Source organism: Leptosomus discolor, chromosome 5 (genome assembly GCF_034619465.1).
Source record: "Leptosomus discolor isolate bLepDis1 chromosome 5, bLepDis1.hap2, whole genome shotgun sequence".
Classification (NCBI taxonomy): Eukaryota; Metazoa; Chordata; class Aves; order Leptosomiformes; family Leptosomidae; genus Leptosomus; species Leptosomus discolor.
In genome coordinates this window covers 4,454,980-4,467,486 of record NC_141395.1, presented here as the reverse complement: position 1 = coordinate 4,467,486, position 12,507 = coordinate 4,454,980, and the positions used below count along the sequence as shown (strand labels likewise).

Here is a 12,507-nt window from a genome sequence, read left to right as displayed (position 1 = left end):
ATAATCAAAAAATATTTAAAAATTCTATTTCCATTTGGGGAAAGTGTTGCCCCCCAAATCAGGGCTCTTTTCCCCGGAAAGGGCGATTTTTCACCACTCAGCTACTCGCCGGTGGTGGCCAAGCTTGCCTTCACCCCCAGCCACCCCCCCCACCCCGCTCCCCAAGGTCATGGTGAGTAAACAATAATAGTAATTAAAACAAAATAATAGGCAGCAGTCAAGAGCTGAGAGTACACACACCTGACCCTAACTATAACAGACTTCTCAGAGTAGAATTTGATCCCTCTCTGACACTTTCTACCTCAAGTGTTAGAGCGAGTGGCCATGAATAGTACAGGCATGCCATCTTGTAACACTATCTGCCTGTCAGAAGAGCCAAGGCTGGGTAGAGCAGGATCTATATAAGGCTTGTAACTAGGGGAAGCCCAACAAACAGCTACAAACACCTAAGTTATTTTACTCAGCCTCCACCCTTCTGCTTTTTCCCCCCTTCTTCTCACTCTCTCTTTTTTTTTTTTTCTTTTTTTTTTTTTTTTTTTTTTTTCTTTTCATCTTGGCTTTCTGTTGCAGAATGCAAATGTAGCCTGCCGGCGGTGAATGGGCTGAATTGTGATTAAGAAGAAGAAGAGCTCCTTTCTTTGTTCTCCCCTCAGGGGATGTTTACTGGGAGAGACACAGCGGATCAGATATGAAAGGCATTCAGGTCAGCATTGATGTGAGCGAAAGTGAAATCATACCTAAGGCATTCAAAAGACCGCCGTGTCAGGGGTTCAGCTAACGGTGCATCTACTGTGTCTTCCCTGTTAGGCACACAAAAAAAAAAAAAAAAAAAAGGAAAAAAAAAAAAGAAAAAAAAATCTCCACAAACAGGCATATTTTTTTTAAAAAAATTACAACAAAAATGATATAGAGAGGGGAAATAATAATAATAAAAAAGTTTTCTCTCGCTTTACCTCCCGAGCAGAAGCTACAGGACTTAGAGCTCTTTCCCCTTAGTGATCGCGGACGGAACAGGTCAACTTGCATTAATTGTAGCTGTTGGGATCAGCGTCGTTTTCAGGGGGAAATGACCCAGCCTGAAGTGTGAGCCGTTATTTTTAGGCGTACCTATACATACCGTGCCTGTGCCTATACGGTACAGGCACGCATAGGTGCACCCGCATGTACACGTGTATCTCTAGACAGGAGTTTCAATAAGCTGCGTGGCTCATTTATTCCGGTGCAAAACACGAGCGAGCGTTTCTTGCCTCCCTCAGAAGCAACTTCAATGATAAAGGAGAGTGTGGCATATCAAAACAGCCCAGCACACCTTAAAGAGTAATCTTTTATTGACTTGGAAACTCCTAGAAACACTTTACTGAAAGCTCACAGCGCCAGAGGACGGTAACCGCAGGCATAAGAAGTTGGTACACAGCTATTTAAGTTAAACTGCTGCGAAAGAAAGTCTAGGCATTGTCGGTTCTTTTTCATTAAAAATGCTTGATGGAGGAATATTTGGACCTTACTTTTGGTTTGCTTTTTGGTTGTGGTTTGGTTTTTTTAAAAGTTTATACTTCTCACAGCCTAGATCTTCTCTCAATAGACTTTCCAAGTGGTTAGCTGACAGTGTTGGCATAAGCAGAGATATGTAAATATATAGGGGAAAAAAATCGCAAATTACTGCTAAGCATGCAAAGAGTTAGGAGGTGGCTGCATTTACAGGGGCTGGAATGAAAATGGAAACGACAAATCATTTAAAAAAAAGCCTAAAAAAATTAAAGGACGGGACTGGATGTCGTGTGCAGTAAGCATCCCCACTATTCTGAATTTGTTTCCACCTTCAGAACCTTAGTTAAAATACATTGTTTGTTTAGTGCTCACATCTGCTTTAATGGTGACGTGTAATTCTGAAATATTTTCTACTCGTGTTTCTGCATCACAGATTTCTCTCCTTTTTCTCTATACTCTAAAAAGACAACTAAAGAGCAATCAAAAAGGTGTCTGACTTGGCCATTCAGACAATTGCACCCTTGTGGGAATGCTGGAATGAATGGTACAGTGGACACCCCAGCACTATTGACGTTATAAACATGTAAATGAAACACATTAGGGCAGACAATCAATTGTCTGTGAGCACTGCAAACCTGCACTCCCTTTCTATGTGACAGGCACAAAATAGTGTCTACCTTGGGAAGCCATGGTCTTGGAGAAAAAAAGGACAAAGAGTTCTCTTTCACAGAGGAGAAAATGCACCTTAAAAGCACTGGGATAATGCAGATGCCAAAAACTGTTGTGAGGCGAAGAATTTCCTATTTCTTGGAATGAATGTGGGGCTGCTGTAAAAGAATCAACACCCTTCTTTCCACTCTAAAAGGAGACACACATTTTTCTTGGGGAATATTACCAGCCTGTCCTGAGAGCTTGCATCTCAGTCAGCCATGTATTTTCCCTACCTTGGGCAGTTGGCTATGTATAATTATCGATAATTAGCTTGTAATGGTTTCCTTTTTTTTTTTTTTTTTTTTTTTTTCCCCCCTCCTTTTCAAATATGGCTTTTCTGGGCATCAAACGTATTTTCTTACAGCAATTAGAAATTCCCCCAAAAGTTTCCTTGCGCGCAATAAGCAAAAGCCAGCAAAGTACGGAACGGTCACAAATGGCAAACAGTAAATCAGGCACTAATCTCCAAATTCGCTGGGTTTCTCGAAACTCAGAATAAAATAAATAGATCAGTCTTGACACAGAAAACAACCTCCTCTGCTCCATGTCACAGCTCAGTCTGGCCATGGATCTGCACCGGGAAAACGCAGCTAGATAATCATTACGCCCTGGCCACTCGCATTTATTGCATTAATTTTTAATACCTATCTCCAGGTGCTTTTCTGGAGGTAGTCCATTTGTCTCCCTAGCCAGCAACCAACTCTCGAAGGAAATCTCCTCGCAACGGATTCCCACCCCTGCAGAGGTCCCCGGGAAAAGGAGCACTCCCACATGCCCACTCTGCCTGGTGCCACCTGAATTTCACAAAAAGCAGCTTTCCTCCTCACACCCGAGCCTCAGTCTAGCTACCTCCAAACTTCTCCAGGCAGGGAAGACAAGCCTCACTTCCCACTCACTAAAGGCACCAGGCAAGCTTTCCCCCCCCCCCCCCCCCACCTTTTTTTTTTTTTTTTTTTTCAAGTGGGAAGTGAAGGAGGTTTTTCCCCCTTCCCCAGCATCCCCGAAAGGAGGGTGGGTGGGTGTCTTTTTGGGAAAAGCTCTGAGCAAGTATAATCGTGTCTGCTTGTTTGGTCTGTGTTCTCCTTCGGATCAGACGCCCTGAAAGCATTGAACTTTCTCCCTTTTCTTTACAACTGGAAGCGAGATGGCAAAGGAATCAAAGAGAGCTGTTTACTGAAACTTTGGGGTAAATGAGATCCAACTTTCCTCCCTCCCCCCCCCCCCCCCCCCCCCCCCCCCCCCCCCTTCTCCTCCTTCCTGGGGATTTTAATTTTATTTTTTATTTTTGAGGAGGGGAGAGGAAAGGAAGGGGGGGAGGAAGAAAAAACCCCCAACAAAACCCCAAACCAACCCCCAAACCAACCCACCCAACAAACGCCAAACCACAACACCAAGGAGAGAGGCAGCTCCTCTGCCGAGGCAGGGCAGGGCAGGACACCCGGCCGGCAGGACAGCGCTGCCTGTCCGCCCCCCCGCTCCGCTCCGCTCCGCACCGCACCGCACCGCACCGCTCCGCACCGCGCCGCGCCGCACCGGCCGCCAGCGCAGCCCCCGCCGCCTCCGCGGGGCGCCCGTGCGGATAAGGGGGCTTGCTGCCCTCTCCTCCTCCTCCTCCTCCTCCTCCTTTTCCTCCTCCTCCTCCTCCTCCTCTGCCGCGACTCCTCTCCCGAGTGAAAGTGCCGCTAAGTGAGTCAGGCGCTGGGAATCATCTGACTGAACTTCCCGCAGCTCCGCCGCATTCCTGGGCTGCCGCTCCGCGCACCTCCCGTCCTCCCCCCCCCGCCAGCCACCTTTCGGGGTCCTCTCCTTCCCAGCCTCCTTCCTCAACACTCCCCCCCCCTTTCCCCAAACCCCGGGGGGGCTCACCCCTCATTGATTCCCAAAGCGCTTCTCTCCGTCCGCGCCCCCCCGCCTTCTCCCCTCCCCGCACACCTCTCCTTCAACTCCAGCAGCTCTGAGCCACCCCGTTATCTCGGAAAATCCCGACCTTTCTGCCTTTCTACCCTCACGCCGTAATTTTATCCAGCCCCGGCAGCTCATCCCGAGCCTTGCCCATCCTCGCACACACGCAGGGACACGCACACAGGCGTGGAGCCCACTCAGGCATTAGTTGGATTATTCTGTTTTGTCCCCCTCTGTAATTTGTATGTGATTGCACTCCCCCAGCTTCCTTGATGATCATCTTTTTTTTTCCTCCCCCCCCCCCCCTTTTTTTTTTTTTTTGGTGGCTTTTTAATTTTGTTTTGGTTCTGCTGCGTTTCTAAGGAATTTCTGTCTGATTTCGATAAGCATCACCGTTCTGGTGTTATCAGCAAAGACACAAGCTCAGAAGTGACATCTTTTCCACGAATCCGGGAAAGAAGAAAAATCCACTCAGTCCAGATAAATCCTGGGCAATTCCCAGCGGGAAAGGCATTGGATACATGCTTGTCGAGAAAGAGAAAATGAAAAAAAAAGAAACCCAAACCAAACCAAGCCCATAACCAAAGCCACCCTCACTCGTCTACCTGCTTCTCAGAACTAGGACATTTCTCACTCAGAAATGAATGAAAGAAACAAATTACGGAGCACAAAGAGAAAAGAGTGGACAGGCAGAAAGTCGAGAATTATTCCCCCCCCCCGTCTTGGCCAGAGCAAGACACCGAAGGGCGAAGTTAGACCTTCACCTAACCACCGCACACACTTGAAGTTTTGCAGGATCTTTCAGTGGTTACCTTAAAAATCGCAATTAAACTTTCGACTCCCAAGTGTGGTGACTTCCCAAGTTAGCGCAGCTCCGTGAGAACACACTTTTTGCAGGGGAGCACCAAGAATCTGTGCCTCCCCGGTCCATACGTGTTCCCAGAGACTTGGCTGCAGTAACAGGGCGTACAGGCTGCAGTCCTGGTGTCCTGGGCAAACAGAAGCATCCAGCTTTTTATTTTTTTTTTTTTTTTTTTGAGGGGGGATGTGCATGTGCTTTTTTGCGACTCAAATAGTGCTGAGAAAATATTAAACACGTCGACGCATCCCTCCTCACAGAGCATGTGATGGGTTTAACACGCTAAACTAATAATCTTGTGTGAAAAAGCAAGGAGGCTGAAGAAGAATAAAACCCCCTCAAACACTCAGAATATTCTTTACTGCAAAAGAGCACTTCTGGATGCGTTGCTTTAAATCTCATTCTCTTTTTCTCTCAAAAATGACTGTTTAACATAAGAAAAAAGGCTACTTGACACAAAGCTTTTGTTATCCAGTTGATCAGCAACGTGCTTTAGATACTTGTAAGGGGAAAAAAGCCCCACAACAGACATTGATTTTAGAAAATCAATAACCAACATTTAATAAAAAGAACAGAGGAAACACAAGAGAGGAGAGGGAAACATTACGTGTAATTTTAATGTCTACTAAATTACCCAGAGATGAGGGGAAGGGGAGGTCTCCTCTGTGAGGACCACCTTAAATAATGACAGACACAAGAGTAAAGGGTGGCGGTGGAGGGGGAGAGACTTTAAAAAAAGATAACAAGGAACGGATCCTTGGGAAGCTGCTCGGAATATATTATTTTAGTTGGGTTTTTTTTTTTGTAATACTAAGCCAAGCAAACAGATCAAAGACAACACAAAGGGAAAAGCCAGTGTAACATAACGAACAGTTTCTGACTAAAATTCCTCTATCACTCCCCCATATGGCTCGACGCCTCCACCACAACAAGAAAAAGACACACACACACACACTCACTCACACTCACAACCTAGAGAGAGGGAAAGGGGAGGGGGGGCCCCAGGATCATTTGTTTCTAATCAACATTCTCTTGTCTTTGTGTTTTTTTTGGATTGTTGTTGTTGTCGTGTGTCCCCCCCTCCTCTCCTTCATGCCCCCCCGCCTTCCACCTCTCCACTTAAATGAAGTAGCTGAGCTATAAGCGCATGGGTTCAGGTTCACACAAATTATCTTCCTTCCTCCGGCTCCTCGAGAGGAAAGTTGTTGAAAGTGGGGCCGGGATGGCCATGCGAGGGGCTGCGGGTGGGGAGGGGGAGGCTGGCGCGGAGGAGGGGGGGGAGAGAGAGACCATCAGCCGGCGGAGAAAGGAAAGAAACTAAGGGAGGGACGAGGAGAGACGGAGAAAGAGAGACCCACACCAGTGAAAGCTGCCAAACGTGAAATCAGCCCAGAACACCGCGTCCCACTGAGCCCCGGCCCTCCGCGGCCGGCGGAGAGGGCAACTATGGACAATCGGACACCCAACTCATTAGTGTTATTAATTATTAGGGAGGAGGAAGTTTCGTTTTCGAGTCCCTAACAATAAAAATTTTTCTTTTTAAAAAAAGGAAAAAAAAAAAAAAGAAAGAGAGAGTCGCTCGCTCGGTGCCAGCCTGCCTCGGGGTTCTCACGCTGCCGGGTTTTTTCCCAGGGCCGCCTGCCCTCCCGCCGCCCGCCCCGCTCCGCGCCGCTCCGCGCCTCCCACCGCCCCGCTCCGCGCCTCTCCGCTCTCCCCTACCCTGACAGCACAACCCGGCAAAACGGCGGGGGCGAACCGGACCACCACCACCACCACCCCCCCCCCCCCACTCCCACCCCCTCCCTCCCTTCCCTTCCCTCCCCACCTCCGCGGGGCAGCGGCCCGCCCGCTCCGCGCCCGCGCAACAAACTTTGGGGCGCGGCGGCGCGCTCCTACACCCCCCTTCACCCTTCCCCCCCCCCCGCTTTCTTCCCCCCCCCCCCCCCCCCCACTTTTCTCCTCCCCTCCCAACACTCCACCGGCGCCCCGCGGCCGCGCAACCCCCCCGCCGCGAACAACCCCGCTCCTGCGGAACCCCGGGGGGCGGACGCAGCGCAGCTTCCCCCCCCCCCCCCCCACCGCGGCTGCCTCCCCGGTGGGCACCATCGCCGTCCCTCGGTCCGTCCGTCCCGTCGCTGTGTGTCTGTGTGTCTGTGTGTGTGTGTCCCCCCCCTGCCGCCACCTCCGCGCTTTTCCCCGCGTCCTGCTCCATCCAACCCCCCCCCGCCCTTCCCTCGCCGGCCGGAAAAAGTTTGCCCGGGGGGGCGGCTTACCGTTTTTCCTCCGGGGGTTGGCTTGTTTTCGCCTCTTACACCTGGGGCCATCCGCCATGATCTGCTGCTTCATTGATAAGAGTGGATCAGATGGCAGTTCGCATGGGCTCGGCTCCCCCTGATTCAGCAGCACGCAGGCTCTATGGAGCGACCAGACACAGCCACGGCGTGGGCATTGGTATGGCCCATTTAAACGCAGGGCGCCAACGGGGGGGACCCGAATTTACACCCGCGAAGGGACCCATCCACGCACACACGGGCGAGGTTTGGCCGTGCCCGGGTTTTTTTTTTTTTTTTCGGTGGTTTTTTTTTTTTGTTGGTTTTTTTTTGGGGGGGGGGCGGGGGAGGTGGGACGCAGAAGGAGCGGGCTCCCCCCTCTTTTTTTTTTTTTTTTTTATTTTCCCCCAGCCAGGCAAATTTCTTCTTTATTTATTTTTTTTTTTTTTCCGCTTTTTGCTCTCGTGTGTGTGTGTGTGTGTGTGTGTGTGTGTGTGTGTGTCTGAGCGGGAGCGTGTGTCTCTCTCCCTCTGTGTGTGTGTTGCACCAGCAAAGCAGATCAGAGACAAGAATTACATCTCAAATGAGTCATAACTCATGACCGTATGAGGGAATGCACAGCTTTTACAGTAGGCTGTTGGACTCAAGGCTAGGCGGACCGTTTCCTCCTAAAAGTACTTTAATTTGACATTAGAACTTCTCTTCACGCGAAACGCTAGCCCTCTCTCCTTCTTCTCCTGCCTATATATTTTTATTTATCCCCCCCCCTCCCTCTCAAAGTGCACTCCAGCAAAGTGATAAGAGAGGGAAACATGGCTCTCCCCTGTCCTTTTGGGGTAAAGCACAGCACGGAGACCTCCCCCTCCCCCTGACAACGAGGAGTGTAATTATAAACCTCTGTCACCTTTTTAGTCAGTTTGACAATATTCAGGGTTTCCCCTGCCCCTTAGTTACACAAAGCTTCAGAGTGTCATTTTGTTCTGTGTGTTGGTTTGGGTTGGTTTGCTTTTTTTTTTTTTTTTCTTCCCAGAAAAGAAACAGAAATCAAAACTACCGCTGTCAGAGTTTTCAGGCTTTCAGTTGGGCTTTTGGTTTTGTTGTTTTGGTTTTGGGAAAAAAAAAAAAAAAAACAACAAACCCAAAACCCAACCAAACTTGTAAACTTTTGGACCTGCTGTGTGTGCCTGTGTGCTCGGGCTGTGCAGGAGGCTCGATCTGTCAAAGGGAGAGGGCAGGAGCATTTGGTCTGCAGCAAGAACGCTCCTGAAACTCAGTCCACCTCGAAGAAGATGCTGTAGCTTTAAAGATGCTTTGACTTGAGGATTAGTTTAAACAGGGGGCTATAAAAGATGTAACAGATGCAAACTGTAAAACAAGGGTAATTAACCCTTGCTCTCCTGAGCAGGATCCCCCCCTCGCCTTCGCATCTATTGTCTCCTCCTGCACTGGGAGTTTTATATAAAACCTAAAAAATTATTACCTGCCTCAACAATTTTAATTTAAATATTTTTTTTGCAGCAAAGTGGGCTTTTTTTTTTTTTTTTTTTTTTTTTTTTTAAAATCTTTTTTCTTTCCCCCCTCCCTTGTGTCTTTTTACTTCTCTGGAGCTTCACACCAGGACTGGGCACTGAAGTGTGTTGCTGCTAGGTCTTTTTATTCCGCCTGAACTCTCTCTTCTCAGACCTTTGCGGTTATAAAACCTGCTTGGGTAAAAAAAAAAATAATAATAATAATCTCCGAGCAGGTAAGAGGATGGGAATATCGAGAGAGTGTGTGCGGGGTCAGAGTGTTTACTCACACTCTTCTGCCTGGGATTCCGCCTGGACAGAGTGAATTGGTGTCTCTGTGGCTGTGGATGGATGTGGCTGAGGAAAGAAGAGGCTGAGAAATGGGCTAGAAACTTTAGTATTTGCCAGTTATCCCGAGCTTGGAGTGGGCAATGGTGGCATCACCGCGGCAGATCTGCCAGGAGAGGTAGCGGAGAGGGGAGGATAAGAACGGAGGCAAGCCTGGAGCCTCAGCCTGCCTCGGCAATTGGCGTTTTAATGCAAAACGACCAAGGGTGAATTGTTTTAAATGCGTTTCACTGCCTTCCCTGCTCTTCAGCCTCCCGCAAAAAGTTGTCAATAATTTTAAACCCGCAGATCTCGAGAACACTTTTCTTCCCACAGGACCGGCTAGCTTTTTTTTTTTTTTTTTTAAATCCCCCCCCCTTTTTTTTTTTTTTTGGCTTTTTGGTAAACGACTTTTAAGTTCCAGTCAGTACTTTCACTTCTTGCTTTAAGATCCCAGAAGCTAAGGTGTTACTTCACCCAGCTTCGCAAAATAAAATAAAGAAATGAAACTAACTAAGCAGACAAAACAGCAAACTTTCTGTTTGGGGAAACACATCCTTTACCGGGGAGCCCTGCCCGGGGCTGGGGCTCCAGCGGTGCCCGGCCGGGCTGGCTCTGCAGGCTCAGGGCGTGCAAAGCATTAACAGGTACCTGCAAACTTTCCGAGCTCAGATGTGAAACCTGAAACAAAAAGAGCAGGAGGTGGGTGGGTGGGGGGATGTTATGTGGGGGTTTTTGGATTTTTTTTTTATTTTTTTTTTTTTTTTTTTTTTTTTTTTGCAGGAGGACCAAGTCCCTTCCTAGCACTAAAACTTTTGGTGCTGCGTTGTAAAAGATACCTCCCGTACCTGGCTGACAGGTAAAGGGGAGCAGGGGTGGTGGTGGCACAGCTCCGAGCTCCCCGAAGCTGCTCGCCCGTTCCCGGTGCGGTACCGAAGTGAGTTCAGGTTTCGGTTAAAAAAATAAATAAATAAATAAATAAAAGAGGTTTTTCGCCCCAAGTATAAACAAACCAGAAAGAAGCCAACACGCTTAAAAAAATAAAATACTGTCGAAATTAAATAAGCCCGCTAGTGCGTGAGGTGGTGTGAGGGGAAAAAAAAAAAAAAAAAAAAAGGAAGGGAGGGAAAAAAAAAAAAAAAGGGAGAAAATGGAATTAAATTCCGAACCTACCTGCGAAGTCTTGTTTGTAGTTTTGGCCAGAAATGGTGAGAAGAAAAAGCATGAAGAAGCCGCGAAGTGGAGGAGAAAAGGTGAAGGGAGATGCAGCTCCTGGAGAAATTGTAAAAAGCCTTGCAAAGAGTTGTCGGAAGGACCGTTATTCCTGCTGGGCAGGTTAGGACTGATCTCTTTCTGCCACTCCAGGAAACACAAACCTGGGGACGGACTGACGTGTTACGCCTCTTCTAATGACATTTTTTTCTTTTTCTTTTCTGTAGGAGCGAGAGGAGAGACCCTGAAACACACGCCACCTATCTTTGTGGGGAGGGATAATTGAAGAGCACCAAACGTGAGCATCATGTGGAAACGTGATCGCCAAGTTTCTCTCTGGGAAAGGATCTGGGATAGATTATACCTTGAAGTCTCCGCGAACGCTTTAGCGGCAGAAATGCAATTCCACCTCCTCCCGCCCGCCCCCCGCCCCTCGCCCGCCCCCCGCCCCGCCGCTTCTCCGCGCCTCTCCGCGCCGCTCCGCGACCCGCCGCCGCCGCGCCCAGCCGCTTTCACCCGCTCCGCCGAAAACTCACCGCGCCCCGCCGCTGCATCCCACCCCCCCAAAACCCCCCCCCCCACCTCTCCCAGCTCACCGGGGGGGGGGGGGGAGAGGGCGAGGGGGGCTGCATCCCCTGCTCCGCGGCTGCAGCCCTGCGCCCCCTCGCCCCGGCTGCATCCTCTGCCCCCCCCCCCCCACCCCCACCCCGGGGCGCATCCCTGCTCCCCGCTCCGGGGCGCACCCCTTTTTGACCCCCCCCCCCCCCCCGCTGCATCTTCTACCCCCACCCCGGCATGCTTGTCTTGCCCCCCCCCCCCCCCCCCCCCGCACCCCCTTCCCCGGGCGGGATCCCCCGCCCCAGGCGAGATCTGCACCAGAGCCCCCCCCCCCCCCCAAACACATACACACACCCCCCGCCCGCCCCCGCCAGCAGGATCCCGCCGGATCCCCTGTCCCCAGGCTGGAGCGGATCCCTGCCGGACCCCCCCGCCCCTGCCAGCAGGATCCCGCCGGATCCCCTGTCCCCAGGCTGGATCGGATCCCCTGTCCCCAGGCTGGATCGGATCTCTGCCGGTCGTGTCCCCCCCCCCCCCCCCCCCCCCCCACTTTCGCCCCCCTCCGGCGGGATCCCGGCCGGGGGCCGCATCCTGCGCACGGCGGCCCGCACCGTCCCGGTTCCCAGCCCCTCTCGGAGCTCCTCGCTTCTTGCGGAGGGGGGAAAACTTCCCCTCCCATCAATGCCCAGAAACTAAACTCTGTTCGGGCGCTGCAAATAAGCTCCTGGCTGACTCCTGCTCGTTTAGGTGCTGTTTTATTTTTATCCTTAACGCGTTTCTTTTGGGGCTTCCCCCCCCCCCCCCCCCCCCCCCGCCCCATTGCATTTCAGCGCTCATCCAGGTTATTTGAACAGTCAGCTAAATGTGAGGGGCGAAAAAAAAAAAACCAACCAAAACCCCACAAAACCAAAACACAAACCCGTGCTGAGATCTTACAGTCTATCTGTTTTGTTCACAGATATGGATCAGGGGTGAGATGGGCTCTCTTCCTGGCTCTGCCGGCCCCTGGAAGTAGCTGGATGGGCAGAGACAGGGCGGACGAGTAACGCGTGGGACTGAACTTCAAGGAGGTTACAAGTTTTTCACCTTTTTTCAAGTATTAAAATTAAAATAAAATTACATATAGAAAAAAAAAAAAAAAGAGAGAGAGAGAGGGGAAAAAAAAAAAAAAAAAAAAAAAAAAAAAGCCCAGACTCCACCTTTGCACTGAAGGGATTGGTTATGCAAATATGGAAGGGGTTTCCTGGCAAATACAGCTTTCTACTGTATGGTTAATTAAATCATCACTCAAAAGCCTTCCAATGTGACGCTTCTGTCGTAATCCAATCAGGTTACGTAGGTCCTAAACAAGAAAGATATTTTCCACATCTGGAAGTCAGCAATTTAGCAAGTACTGCACATTATTAACCAATTCAGAGCCCACTTCCCAGGGGGATATTATTATTTTTTTTTTTTTTTGAAGTTTAAGTGTTCTTAACCAATGCTCTGCTGTTTTGTTAATGAAAAAGCTGGGTTGCCCTGCGCGTAATTGAGAACTAATATCGAAGTAAGTAAAGGCAGCCCGAGCTGGGGATGCTGAGCGAAGGCGTTTATCTGCAAGCGGGGCTGATACGGCTGAGCCTCGATCCTTTCCTGCCCAACTCCCAGCACAACCCGCAGCCGTTCCTTCCTC

General features: G+C 49.9%; 1 protein-coding gene and 1 long non-coding RNA gene across 4 annotated transcripts in view; one reads left to right on the top strand and one right to left on the bottom strand.

The window, feature by feature from the left end:
* Window positions 1-10,270, bottom strand: part of ZEB2 (zinc finger E-box binding homeobox 2) — a 116,794-nt gene extending 106,524 nt beyond the window's left edge. Inside the window, exons 1-2 of one of the 3 annotated variants that reach the window (XM_086466078.1) lie at window positions 10,239-10,270; window positions 7,234-7,373 (exon numbers count right to left, since the gene is read on the bottom strand). In XM_086466078.1, the coding sequence (XP_086322204.1) occupies window positions 7,234-7,306 (73 nt within the window). In that variant the 5' untranslated portion in view covers window positions 7,307-7,373; window positions 10,239-10,270. Of the gene's footprint in view, window positions 1-7,233; window positions 7,517-9,716; window positions 9,731-10,238 lie in introns of those variants that run through there. The other 2 variants (XM_086466080.1, XM_086466081.1) reach the window with 2 other exon arrangements.
* On the top strand, window positions 9,868-11,896 carry LOC147415444 (uncharacterized). Its single transcript, XR_015183510.1, has 4 exons — window positions 9,868-10,002; window positions 10,259-10,400; window positions 10,505-10,575; window positions 11,794-11,896. It is a non-coding gene; the product is annotated as an uncharacterized LOC147415444 (long non-coding RNA).
* The last annotated feature ends 611 nt before the right edge of the window (window positions 11,897-12,507 follow it).